At 41.3% G+C, this 12,839-nt stretch overlaps 2 protein-coding genes across 4 annotated transcripts in view; both read right to left on the bottom strand.

Annotated features, from left to right (window-relative positions):
• The window catches only part of GNG4 (G protein subunit gamma 4), a 14,117-nt gene extending 9,391 nt beyond the window's left edge, over window positions 1–4,726 (bottom strand). Inside the window, exons 1-3 of one of the 3 annotated variants that reach the window (XM_026044749.1) lie at window positions 4,621–4,726; window positions 4,072–4,505; window positions 1,241–1,363 (exon numbers count right to left, since the gene is read on the bottom strand). The gene's annotated coding sequence lies outside the window, so the exon portion shown is untranslated. The remainder of the gene's footprint in view (window positions 1–1,240; window positions 1,364–4,071; window positions 4,506–4,620) is intronic. The other 2 variants (XM_026044748.1, XM_026044750.1) reach the window with 2 other exon arrangements.
• A 5,498-nt stretch (window positions 4,727–10,224) lies between these two features.
• The window catches only part of LYST (lysosomal trafficking regulator), a 57,074-nt gene continuing 54,459 nt past the window's right edge, over window positions 10,225–12,839 (bottom strand). The window contains exons 49-52 of the mRNA XM_026044703.1: window positions 12,538–12,635; window positions 11,884–12,040; window positions 11,590–11,661; window positions 10,225–10,432 (exon numbers count right to left, since the gene is read on the bottom strand). Coding sequence (XP_025900488.1) covers window positions 10,294–10,432; window positions 11,590–11,661; window positions 11,884–12,040; window positions 12,538–12,635 — 466 coding nt within the window. The 3' untranslated portion in view covers window positions 10,225–10,293. The remainder of the gene's footprint in view (window positions 10,433–11,589; window positions 11,662–11,883; window positions 12,041–12,537; window positions 12,636–12,839) is intronic.

A 12,839-nucleotide genomic window follows, 5' to 3' on the forward strand; every position in this document is an offset into this window, starting at 1 on the left:
TCCTTTCCTTTCCTTTCCTTTCCTTTCCTTTCCTTTCCTTTCCTTTCCTTTCCTTTCCTTTCCTTTCCTTTCCTTTCCTTTCCTTTCCTTTCCTTCCTCTCTTTTCTTTTCTTTGCCTTTGTTTACATTCTTCTAGCTCATATTCATCACAAAGTACAGGACTAAATATACACACAGGAGTTGGCTCTACATGAAATCCAATGCACGGTACAATCAGCCTCCAACGCAACTTCAGATTTGTTTTGACAAAGGCAAAGAACCAGCAGGAAGGATACCTGTCATTCCCAAGATTAGTGTTCTGAATTCTGGCTATCTCTGGACTTTTTCTTTGGCCCACACTACTAGTTTTTTGTTTTCTCTGTAGAAATAAGAATAAATCTATTTACTTCTGCTTATAATATKTCTACAAGTAAGAATGACTTGAATTTTATCTCCTTGAGCAGAAAAATGACCTCAGAGCCAAAGGAAAAATATCAAAGATGAATAAGATACAGAGCCATTTCTTTATTGCCGGAGCTCATGTCCAGAAGCAAATCAGAAATTTAATTTGTATAATTCATTTAAATTAACTAAATTAAGCAACTGAAATTCCACAAATGACTCTGATTATACCATTTCTCCCTTGCTTTTCTGGAAACGCCTTCTCTCAAGCAGTGAAAGTTACAAACATTACACCAGACACCTGAACACTCACRGGCTGGATGACTTTTGGAGAGAACACCACTTTCTAGTACTTCCAGATAGTTTTTAAGTGTCCATTTAATAAGAGAGTCAGTTAAGACCATAAAGGAGTGTTGGAAAGGTGGAATAATGCATTTAAAAATCCAAACTGTATTCCCTGAGCAATGACACAGTACATCCCTACCTATATTCTGAAGCAGCTGATGAGGAAAAGATAAAGAAAATATGTAACTAATCTGGCAAACTGTTTCATAGTATCAGAAAGCAACCAGAATAAAAGAGTTCATAAGGAAAGATCTAAAAAACAGCTATTTTGGTCACCAGCGAACATTTCCATTTATTCCTAGTAAGAGGTTTGTTTATACTTTGCAGCATAAAGATTTATTCTCTTCCAAACCCTACTCCTACGCTGGCCTTTACATCCATTTACCTATTTAACTGCACTGTTTCTGGGAGAGTCCAGCATCCATTTAAATATCTGTTCTCTTTTTTTTTCACGTAAACCAGTCTAGTTCAAGAACTTCTACCAGGCAGAAGTCTCCTTTTCACATTCACTTACCAAGGCCGAGGTACCCCTGGCTCCTTTCGCTCCTTGCAAACTGCATTTGCACAGCAGACAAGGCCCCATCACAGGTTAAGTGCTGGCAGTGAGATTGCTCCTGCTTTCAAACCAAACTATGGGCTGCAATATGATGAACAGGTCCTCTTAGCATTTATAACTTTGATTATATAACCTGGTTCTCTTCTCTTAGGATACTCTTTAGTGTTTTAACCCTACTATTCCTTAATTAAACAACATAGTTATTTTAGTAAGAAGCCACTCTATTGCACACCCTTTCTAGAATGAACACAACCTGCTGGGGTAACAACCTGAGGTTATAATAACCTGAGGGAGGCTCCTCGCCTAGAACTAGAGGGTCCATCTTCAAGCACAGCTGTGGGATCTCTCTCAGTGCTTCATTTCAGCCTGACAAACAGCTCAGCTCTCACCTTCTCTCCTGAAAGCTCCTTTTAATGAGTCCTGTATTCTTTAGGCCTTGATTGTGCCCAGGAAGGCACAGCATTGGTCATATTTTGAGACTAAATAGAGGGGTCCTCAAAAGGAAGAACTTTGACCATCTTTTAAATTACTTATCAGGCCTTGAATCAGAAATTACTGAGCTGGGTTCCCTACATTGACTCCTGCTTGGGTTTTCCAGCAGTCCTTTATTAGGTTAGATCAATCCATACGTACTGGGATCTGATTATCACCTTAGTTACATTAACAATGTTGCTGAGCAGACTATAGGCAGTCTGCATACAAGTGCTACACGCTCTCGGTAGCTCTAAGTTACATAGGAGCTCATTGTTTAGGCTACATGTTGTCTCTGCGACTCCTTTCTTCAGGGGGAACGTAGATCACGTTAACAAAGAYGAGTGACATCAACTCAGCTACGTGGCTGTTTTAGCCCAGTAGCTCCTGCTGGCTGGCAAACCAGGCTTGTCCACTGTTTTCCAGAGCGCTGCTCTTGAGAGCTCCACAACATTCCTCCACCTMGCTGAAATCACCTTTTCTTCTATTTTTTTTTAACCTCATATGAACTTCCTTCTTTTTTTCTAGATGCTGTGAATGTATCTGTGCCACAGATTATAATCTCCAGGGCTCATAGAAGTGTGTGTGAAGAAAATTTTTTCTTAATTTCTTTTCAGAGTAGACTTGAATTGTACCCACCATCGYTTCAGCGGCCAAGTATGGCCTGATAACACAGGCAGTTGCATAAATACTTGCAGCTACAGTTTGATCTTGCATAGGTAAGGGCACAACCTACATTTACCAAGCTCTATAAATGTTTGGCAGCAAAACACTTGGCAAACCAAGTCTGGAAAAAACAAAACAAACAAGTAAAAAAAAAACATGTAGCAGAGAAGCAAAACACAGTTTGCAAGCTCTTCGGTGTTAGTGTCTTCTCATCATATAAATGGCACAGATTTCTGACTGATTCCTACAGAATCAACCAGATTTCTACAAGAAATAAGGATAAAAATCAGTTTTTCCACCTTCCGAGTATAACCTTAAAACATCACGCCAAAAGARCATCCTGTAGAATTACATGTACAAATCCTCAAGGCCAATTGTTGCTTTCTATTTCCTTTTTGCAATCTAAAGTGATGAAATTGAAATWACTAACTTCCACAGTGTGGCCTAGGAAACCCAGTATCCAGGTCTCTATAGACCTCTCCTTTCTAGAGGACCAGTAACTGAGAGGTGAACCCAACTATGCAAACTCTTAGCCACACAAGTCCTACCACCATCAGCAGGAACAAGCCATGAGCGGGGAGCTGCAAACTGGATTCTAGATTGCACAAAGATCCCCAACACTTGCAGATGCCCCCTCACACCAACAGCAAAACTTAGAGCCTCATGGCTGTTTCACAGCAAACCAACATGTCAGAGGAGCTTCAGGAAAAAAAAAAAAAAAAATGTGTTCCAGAGTTGCTACCAGGCAATAGAAACTTCAAAAACAGCTTTGTACAAAGAGTGCCAGCTCTGTGTAGCACCACTGTGYACAGAATATATAATTTCTCCCTCTTCCGCAGGGAATGAGTAGGATAGGAACAACTGTTCCTGTTTTGTCAGATCTCATTCTGAGATTTCCTCCATCTGACAGAGCTCTGCAAATGCAGAGGAGGCCAGGGAATCCCTGTACTATCTCCAACCCACGGCTGCATGGAAAAAGAATGGCTACAGGTTTCCACAGCATCTCTTAAGGAGATTATTAACAACAACAGAAAACACTGCGATCAACGGCAAGACAATGCAATTCACAATAAGGAAATTGGATCATTTTCATTCCATAAATGTGGGCATCTTCAAAAATAACTGTTACAGAAGAATTGCATTTCTTGGGCTGATGCCCGCAGTCACCCCCAAGTGTAGCAGGATGATGGAAACACTAAYAGAAAAACGCATGGTGCTTTCTTGGAATCATATGCTGAAAGGAAGAAAAYGAGACCTCCTGCAGCTGGACAGTTCCAGCATGGTTCTGAAGGCAGTGTTTCCATGTTACCACTGCATCATTTTTCCTGTTAATTTTCAACTTATACTACAAAGGAAGTTTTTGTGTGGAAATACCCACAAAACACACTTCAAAAACTTGTTTTAAAGTGAACAAAGAATTAAAACAGTTCCTATTTTATTTCATTAAATATCGGTTTTCAAGCTGATGGTGTAACTGCAAACAGWTTTCAACAGCTCTTTTTCTTTTGTCTAATATAGCTTTTAAACAGTAAAATATGCCCAGTCTAACTGACCAGCTCCAGAAACCGTTCTCCCCTAAGATGAAAAAGGCTGAATTAATGTGGCATTTCACAATGACAATCTTTTTCTGCGATTTATTACCATCAACATACCGGGTACGTGCGCAGATGGCTTTAGCCTCCAGTAGATCTGGGATCCAGAAGGTCCGAGACAAGAAGACAGGACCTAACTTACTGTTTTTCTTCCSTCTGCTAAGCTCAAAAGACAGCTATGCACTTCTTTTAATGAAATATGCARTGAAAAATGATCATTCCAGTTAAATACTGCTTTAAATGTACCCAAATTGTAACGTACAGAAGGTAGGAAAAAAACGCCTCCAAGAAGCTCGGCACTTTATTTTCCACGGGACAGAAGTGTTTTCCGGGTCGTTATTCCGAGTTTTCTGTTTCCCTGCGCTACCTTAATCGGTTTGCTGTGCAGCACATCAATAACAGCCGCCAGCAGCAGCTGGGCACTCAGATTTATGCCTCCATCACCCAAAGTCCTCAGAAGGAAGGGAAGCCGCTTTCCTGGTTCTTACAGCAACCTGCCGAGGGGAGAAGAATTAAGCACTTCGGACAGAGCCCCACGAAGAGAGTCTGTATTAATACACAGATGGGTTAAAGTCGCCTTAAAAAAAAATAAATTAAAAAATAAATTACCGAGGATAGTTTAACATTCCCTCCAGAGCAGCCACCAGTAGCTACCGAGGCGGGATCCGTCAGGGACGCGCACCTCGGGCACAGGCAATCCCGGCTCTCAGGACGCGGCTCGCGCAGCCCCGCGTCGCCCGCTCCGCCTCACGGCAGGCAGCCGGAGGGAAGCACGCCCGCCCGCCCCCGGCCCCGGCCCCGCCGCCCCGCGCCCTCAGGCCGCGGATGACGAGGAGCCGCCCCCGCCGCGGGGCTGCGGAAAGGCCGTTAACGGCCGCGCTGGGTCAGCGGCCGCCCGCGGCGGGCGCGGCACTCACCGTGCGCGGGCGGGCGGCGGCCCGGAGCGGAGCCGCGCGGCGCGTCACGTGGCGGGCGCCGCACGGCCGTTACCGCGCGGCCGTTGGGGGCTTCGCGCAGGGGGGGCAAAGCGGGGCGCTCCTTGGGGTTGGCCGTTCTTGGACGCGTCCAAACGCGACTTAGGGCGCTTGAGAGCGCCCTTTCAGCCCCAAAGCGCCGGGGGAAGAGGATAAAACGCTGCTCCKTACTCTTGTCGAGGCCATGGGGTAGAGGCAGGCAGCCTGTGTGCTGCAGCAGGCTGCTGGTTCCCTGCTTGGAACAAGTGCAGCAAGCGGGAGCGGCGCCACGCTCACCGGCAGCCACAGGCCGGGGCCTGGGAGCAGGGGACACTAACAGTCCGCACTGATCACGGGCCCACACGTGTCCTAGCTCCACTCACTACMTGTCCCCTCCCTAGCTAAGGAGGAAGCTGGGCGAGACAAACCACTTGGATTGTTTGAGGAGAGGGTAGAGATGAAATAATCTTCTAAATGTTTGCAAAACATCAAATTTCCAAAACTCGCACAACACCAACACCTCCTTTCTCGATTAAGGGCTTATGCAGCCCTTCCTCACACTGAATAGAAAGGATGACCCTTTTAAAAAGCCGTCTGGGGAGAAAAAAATAAGCCAGAACTATCAAGACTCAGAGAAGTCTTACGACTCATTCTTGTCAATTATTATGACTTATATGCCATAACAAGTTGATTCTGCTTTATATATTGATTTTGTACATTTTCCGTTACAAGCCCAGAGTCAAGCAGAAAGGTCAGTATTAGGTAAAATGCTAAATAATGTCTTTTTTTTTTAACTGAAAATCAGTCTGCGCTAGTAATTAGCATGTTAGTAGTAGTACCATTAGAGCACTCACATTTACCTTGCGCCCCTGAAAGGCTGCRAGTCCAAGGCCGTTTAGCTGGGAGGCTAAAGAGATGTTAGGGCATTTGCTGCCTCCCTTCCTCGATTTCCCTGCTCTCTCACTCCATCAGAGCAAACCTGAAGCCTTTCCAGGTCACTTCATTTTCTTTACTAGAGAGAGCAGGGAAGAATCCTCATTTTAACAACGCTCTGAAGCACATGGCCTCTTTAAAGAGTGACCACGTGGCTTTTAGAATGATTACGCGGGAGAAGGCAGCAACGTGAAGCAAGGAAATAGGGCAGAACACATTACTGAATATAAATATATACTTAGGTCCACAATCTTACCTTAACCAGAGCTGCAAAAGCTTTAACTTACCTTTGTTGCTTTTTTTCTTTCATTTGTGTTTAATTAATGTGGATGCTCTTTCTACCAAAGGTTCTCTTTACCATGTGAAGGATGTACAGAGTAGTAGATAAACAAGCATTGAGAGTCGCACTCTGTCCACTGCAGGAATCTAACAGCTTTTCTCCTTTAATAAAAAGCTTCATATATCCATACATAAGAATGCAAACATAYACCTGCTGTCTTCTAAGTTTTTGCAGACTAAACCATTCAGACGTAAGCATTCAAGGTTAGCCACGGGCCCTGAACATGGTGCCTTTAACTGCTTGCCTTAGCTTCTCTTCCTTGACCCAAACGAAGAGAATTACTTCTACATGAACTAGCCCCGAGCRAGGGCTGTGTGCACATTATTCAATCGCTTTTATAGAATGAGGATTTCCAAATGTTTTCCAGAACACTAGTTTGCAAAGCGGAAACTGCACAGGCTAATGTTTTGGCTTGTCTACTTTGTATCAAGGGGGAAATACAGGGGGAAATACAGATACCCCTTTGTATCAAGGGGGAAATAGGCACATACAGAGCCTATTAGAAATCCATGGGCAGAAACAATGGCTTTGTGCTCCATTCCAGAAGAGCAGAAGAGAAGCAAACCTCTACCACATACCTTACTAGCAATGGGCACATTACTGTGYGTCAGCACTTGGTAATATCTGAAAATATTGATAAAAACAAGAGCGGTCTGTGCCCCTAGGTGCCTAAACAGTCTAATGGCTGTTTTCCAAGGCAGCAGAGGCTTTTTAAGAGCATATTTTTTAATACTGTGATACAGAAATGGCTTCTCTATGTTACTATTCTATGAGGAAAAAAAGAAGCTAATGTGGCTTTAAACAAAAAGTAGGAACAATATTGGCCCCATTAGGACTGTATTATGAGCATATTTTGACATAAATAGACCCTTTTCCACTTTCCATTCTAGAGATCCTCTCTTATTATCCAGCTATTACTTGCGCAGGCTATACTGCCATGAACAAGGGGTAGAATTGGGCTTGTCCATTTGATGGTTAACCAGAGGACTGTCAGCAACCAACCAGATCATGTTTCCTCTGTGCTCTCCAGTGTTCCTGCCCCTAAGTATGTAGTATACCATGCAGTCATATGCAGCTCAAAGAAATTCTGAAACAAGAAGGCACCTGCTCAGTATGCAGGAGAAGACTTTTCATCAGTTTTCTCCAAAGATACATGATGTTTTAAATGCAAAAGGGAGCCTTAAAAGTGATGTCTCAGGCTCAAAGCTGAAAACTAGTTTTTTTCTCAAAGGAAACTACTTTCCTACAGAACTCTGCTGCATTTAATTCAGATCAAGTAGAGTTCTGCCTAGGTTTTTGCTATAGTTGCATGAGTTTAGGTAAATGAATAGATCTCAAACTTCAGATGAAGATTCCTTTTCCTTGCAACTGTTTCAAGATCCATTTTTCTTGCCACTGCTAGAGAATTCCTCTTCTCCCCACTACAGGTGGGCACGTGGGTCTCTTCCGACCTTCCTCCTCTCACCACACAGCTCTGCCACCGGAGCCTGAGGACCAGGGTCACCACAAGAACCTGCAAGTGCTACCAGCCCCGGCCCCGTCGTCTGACCTTTTCCCAAGCTTTGGTTCCAAGAGCAAGATCCTTGCATCCCAGAGAGCCCATGCTCCTATTTCCATCTTTCCTTCCCCTCACCAGCGAGGAACTGCCCTTCCATTTTCCCTTGGATAAAGCTGGTGTCCCAGCAGAATGAGGCAGGATGTGCAAGTGCCGAAGTGCCTGCCTAGGCAGCCATCACTTGGTCGGAATTACAGCCTCACAGCCGAAGGGCAGAGGGGACATGTACAAACCAGAGTAGTTCTTGGGTTCCCACTTCCAATCTCAGGCCCCCTTACTCTGGTTTGCGAGCCAGATGATGTATCCTGTAAATAYAGCCTTGTCACTTCAAGATTATTATTATTTTTTAAAAAATAAGATCAAAAGACATGGGATCCAGCCAAAAAATAGAATCAAAGTAAGAGAATAGTAGAAAGGAAACCAAAAAAAMCATGTTTGCAACCATCTCATAAGCAACTTGATACAAAGATCTGTTTATTACCCAACAATGTGACAATATATACAAGACAGTGTGGAATGTGGCATTTACAGGGAATTTCATTATGACATGCACATATAACTACTGAAGTTGTTCCAGAACATGTTAAGCTGAATAAATATTCCCTGCTTCAAAAAAATCAATTTTATTTTTACATAAAAATATAATATTGCACTCTTTACAAGGCCAGCTATTTTGCATATTACTTTGAACAAGTGGAATTCTGCTTTATAAAAATAAGCCTTTATGAGCAACACCCCCACCCCAAGGAGCACAAAAGCACCCCGAAACCACAAAATTTGTGTTTTTTTTCTTTTAAATAATGCACATCGCTTCAACATGAGTGCAAAAGATATTCAATCTGTGCTTGACCTTACATTAATATCGGGATAATGAAAAACATTAAAGCCATCCCATACAAAGCTGCTACAATATATGCAATTTAAATGCAATGAATACAGTATGCAGCCACTTGCTTAATTAAATCCAAGATCAGTCTTTATCACAGACTATGAAAAGACATTTTTAGATCAAGTTTTCCTAGTTTGAAAAGTTTCTCAAATTGGGAACTTTCTGTAAAGACTGTTTGGGATTTTCAAAGTATAGATCTCTTGCATGCATGTTTGCTTCATCACAACTTGATATTCTCAGTTACAGAGTTCAAGACAGATGAACCTTACACATGAGAAGATAGAGCAGTTCATCTGTGTGGCAACAGTGGAATAYGGAAATGATAAAAAGGCAAAAGAAAAGAAAAGAAAAAGATGTAGCTTATCAGGCTTAAGGAAAGGTTTTACCTTTCAGATTACTCATAGGTACAGTGTGAATCAAGGTTACAGACTTTAAAATCCATCTATGGAAACATTAACTTTGGATCTGGTCCAAGACTTCAGCTTTTAAAACTTTCATAATGGAGATTTTTTCCCCCCTGCTCTCTCAACAATAATAGCACCTAGGAATAAATAACATATTTGCACAATCTATTCATGTAAACTCTTCCAAATCATCTGATGCTTATGAACATATTAGTCAGGCAGTTAGAATCAAACATTATACAGTGTATTTAAGTCCAATATCACTGAAATGAGACCATACCTGTACCTTCCTTAATACCTTATTTAAAAAAAAAGCTCTGAATATATATATATTTAGAGCATATATATATATATATATATGCGCGCACACACACACACACACACTTCTTGCCACAGAACCAAAATAGCTAGTGTTACAAATCTGTGGAGTTAACACTTTACACTGGGGAAAACAAAACAGAACAAAACATCCCCCACAAAACCGTGATTTAACTATTGCTTCATGATGCCATGAGATGTGTGCCCATCACTAAGGTACAGGTATTTTCTTTTTGTCTATTGTAAAGACCGTTATCCTATCTCAACAGAGAAGACAGCAAAAATTACAAATATAAAGGTAACAGATTTTATCATTACAATACCATAAGATGGTGCAAAAAGCACCTACAAAGTTCTTTGCTTCTCAAAAAAGCAATTTCGAGTCATCTTGGATTTTTAAGTTTTGGGTCAATTATCCCAGAGCCAGCAGTACCACATTCAACTAATCACGTCTATATATGCTGACATTTTCATAAATAAAGAACTTTACACTGCTGATATTCTACAACAGAAAAGAGGGGCATGTCACTATTATTGATTCAATTGTGAAAATTCTTGTGTCCATGAAGTGATTTAAAAAAATACTATTACATTTTATATTGCAGCATTTTGACTTGTATTTTAGAGCATTTATGTGCCACTTTGCTGGTATTAGAATATATGACCAGAGCTTCCTGTGACCTTCATACTCTTCAAGTTTGTGCATGARTATACACAACGTTACAACAATCTTAGACTGCTCTTTTTTTTTTCTCTCCAATTTCTTTAAATCTATTCAATCATTTTAAAGACATTTATTTCTACTTCAAAAATCCAGTTAAATAAAAGTTTCTGTAACCTAATTTGGATTTAAAGTGCATCAGAGACTTGAGTTAGCAGCAAAATAGTCATCAGCCAGCTGCATAGCTGCTAAGGAATGAGTAGAACATGGGTAGTTTCAAGCGCTGCTGGTCCTTGCGACACCAACCTATGACATTTCCATCACTATTAGCTGTGAACAAGTGATGACCATCACAGGAAAATGTAAGGCTGAAAAACATGAAAACAACCTTTTTAAAATATTTTCTTAGATTTGCAACCCATCTGAACTGCAGCTCTGCCCAGCAATCTAATGTGTCATGCAGTTTAGTCCATTCATTCATTTGCAGTATCAGAGTCAGCTGCGCTGATTGTGCTCCCTGGGCTGTCCCTTCCACCTTCTAACACTCGAGCTATCAGGTTTTGTGACACAGCATAGTCTTTTTGTGACTTGTGTCCAGTTGGGTACGTCCTAAACTACAACAACAATAAAACTCTCCAGTCACATTACAAATCTTGTTAGAGAGCATCAGGATCAGCATCCATTTTCCATCCCATTTAAGCAGGCTTCTCTAAATGATCCTATAGCTACTAAATCATTATCAAAGCTTTGTGAAAAGTTCCTTAAATAAGGTAATTGAATGACAGTAGATGGTATAAGACAGAGCTTTTTACTTCTAAAACCTAATGATTATTGGTTTGTTTTTTTTTAAATGGTGTTCCAGCAATGGTCACAACAAGGTTACCTGTTGAGTGAATTACTCTATAAAGGGACTGATGCCCCTCTGGGGATATGAAGAATTGGATGCTGTGTGTCCTGAAAACATTGACATGAGAATAATTCTGCTTATATAAATGGTCAAATGGACTCTAATGGTCGAAATTACACAAGCACTCTAAAAAGGAGCTTCAGCCCTACCTTATATTTTGCTTGYTCTCGTTCTCCACTGTTTCCCTCCAGCCTCAGGAAAAGTGGCTGGGGGAAATGCAATTTCTTAATTTGTTTCTAAGGGAGTGAAAMCTCCTCTGCCTACTCGAGTCTGCTCAAGTTAAAAGGTTCTCCCCTGATTATAAAACAGCTCTTAAGGGAAAACACTAAATTTGGGAATAAAGAACAACTATTGTTCAGCACAAGGGAATCCTGCTAATTTCAATCCATGCTTATCTTGTCCTGCTAGTAGCAAAAACTAGTTATTACTGTCATTACACATAGAGGACATTCATGCTCTTTTCACGTCCATGACTAATTAGTAGAACTGCATGCCTGTTTTCAGAAATGGTTGTTTATTCCCCATCTCCATGTCAACTCCATGCTCATCACTCAAGGCCAGTTTTTGGTCTTGTTTTCTAAGAAAAATAAGACTACCGTAAATTTAAAATATTTTTACCTTACAATAGGTTTGGCTGACTTTGAAAATGTTATTTCTCGCACTGGCTTCAAGTCCCACGTACTCCACAGTCTGAAAGAAAGTAATTTTCCTTCACATTTAATTTTCTTTAAAATATTTCAATGTTACATATAAACTCATTTTAGCAACTGCTAAGTTTAGAAACTGGACACCAGTTTGTCCAAATTCTTTAACGCCAGATATCAGTGTGATTGAATCCACTGAATCCAATACTCTCAAAATAAGAACCAAATGATAAAGCATTTTAACAAATACAGAAGTCTAAATGCTTACCTTACAACTCCATTTTCCAGCCCTCCCGCAATCACGTTGACAGATATTCCTTCAGGCTGGTTGGAGAAGGCAACAGAGCAAATGTTTTCCCTGCAGTGGACATGTCCCACGAGATCACCATTAACTGTCCAAAGTCTCAAGTCGCTACCCCCTCCAACTGTAACAGAACAAAAAGGACAACATTAGAAGAAACCTATATTACAGTTAGAGCTATGAAACAGAAGCATAAAAACATATCAGTTTCTCAAGCCTTCAAGCCTTAGACTGGTTCCAGTCTCATGTGCTGTGGCGCACAGAGTCCTTCTGCTTTTGTCATGATGAGCGTGCCTACTACCAAGCCACCACAGAATGGTTTAAAAGCTGTATCACTTCACATCTGTGGGGCACTGCACTTAAATTCTATGCAAGTTTATTTTTAATGACCAATTTTCAAGTACTAAAATGGAAACACTAAGGGGGAATTCATATCAGCAATTTTAAGCAGCTAGTTCCTGAACCATAAGTTAGATCTGTTCGAATTTCATGTGTTAAAGCATTAGCTGTAGAACACCAACACTTAACTCAAACCACCGCCTAATCGTTTCTGGAAAAACTCCTATGTTTCTTTATAAAGACYCTCGCCTCAAAACAGCTCTTTTTGACCCTCAAACGTACCTGAATCACAGACTGTTGCGATATCACCAGTTGTTTCACTGGCTGAAACTGCCGTCACAGGACTCTTGTGTCCGGCCAGACTCTGGACATAGCACAGCCTGAACAAAAGCAGAACAAGCCCAGAGTTCAGACTCAAACACAGAAAAGGTTCTTCAAAAAACACATGTCAGTTACCTTCAAACAACATTTCACACAACAGCATTACTCATATTCACTCCAGAATTCCCCTATGCTTTGTGGGAAGCAAACAGTAAGGCTTTGCTTTACGTTAAGATATAAACAGAACAMGTTGTGTCAATAGT

Source organism: Nothoprocta perdicaria, unplaced genomic scaffold (assembly GCF_003342845.1).
Source record: "Nothoprocta perdicaria isolate Ctin4 unplaced genomic scaffold, notPer1 scaffold_38, whole genome shotgun sequence".
Lineage (NCBI taxonomy): Eukaryota > Metazoa > Chordata > Aves > Tinamiformes > Tinamidae > Nothoprocta > Nothoprocta perdicaria.